The sequence below is a fragment of the Octodon degus genome, unplaced genomic scaffold, assembly GCF_000260255.1.
Source record: "Octodon degus isolate 3935 unplaced genomic scaffold, OctDeg1.0 scaffold00121, whole genome shotgun sequence".
Taxonomy (NCBI): domain Eukaryota; kingdom Metazoa; phylum Chordata; class Mammalia; order Rodentia; family Octodontidae; genus Octodon; species Octodon degus.
Genome location: NW_004524697.1, coordinates 7145250 through 7145778, shown reverse-complemented (window position 1 = coordinate 7145778; position 529 = coordinate 7145250). Strand labels below are relative to the sequence as shown.

Genomic DNA, 529 nt, shown 5'->3' with positions numbered 1-529 from the left:
TTGAGCCCGCTGAGACAGCAATTGAGACTGGGCGTGCTGGTACACACCTGTAATCCCAGCTCTTGGGAGGCTGTAAACAGGAGGATCACTACCAGGCTGATCTAGTAATGAGACCCTGAACACCCTGTAGACCCTTCCTTAAAATACAAAAAAAAGGATATATCATGTACAGTTACCAATCCCTTATGATGAAAGTGATCATTATGTATATCTAAAGTGCACCAACAAACTTAATTATAAAAAGAAAAAATATGTTTTTCAGATTGAAAAATGAAAAGTAGCTTACAAATACATTTTTACAATCTGTTAAATTTAAAAGCATTTCAAAAGTTGTTTAGATAAACTACCACAGGTATACATATAAGATGTGTAGTGTCACTTTATGAGGCTAACATCAGTAATTGTTTTCTTCAGAGAAAACATAGAAACAATTAATCTGAAAAATCCATAACTAATATGATTAGTTACATTTCTTCATAAAGATTTTTTTATAATTTGGGCTAATCTCTGGAAGGCCTAAAATAGAAAA

General features: G+C 32.7%; 1 protein-coding gene across 1 annotated transcript in view; it reads right to left on the bottom strand.

The window, feature by feature from the left end:
• Window positions 1-474: 474 nt before the first annotated feature.
• Window positions 475-529, bottom strand: part of LOC101569665 (kynurenine/alpha-aminoadipate aminotransferase, mitochondrial-like) — a 25037-nt gene continuing 24982 nt past the window's right edge. The window contains 1 exon segment of the mRNA XM_023700108.1: window positions 475-516. Within this exon segment, the coding sequence (XP_023555876.1) occupies window positions 475-516 (42 nt within the window).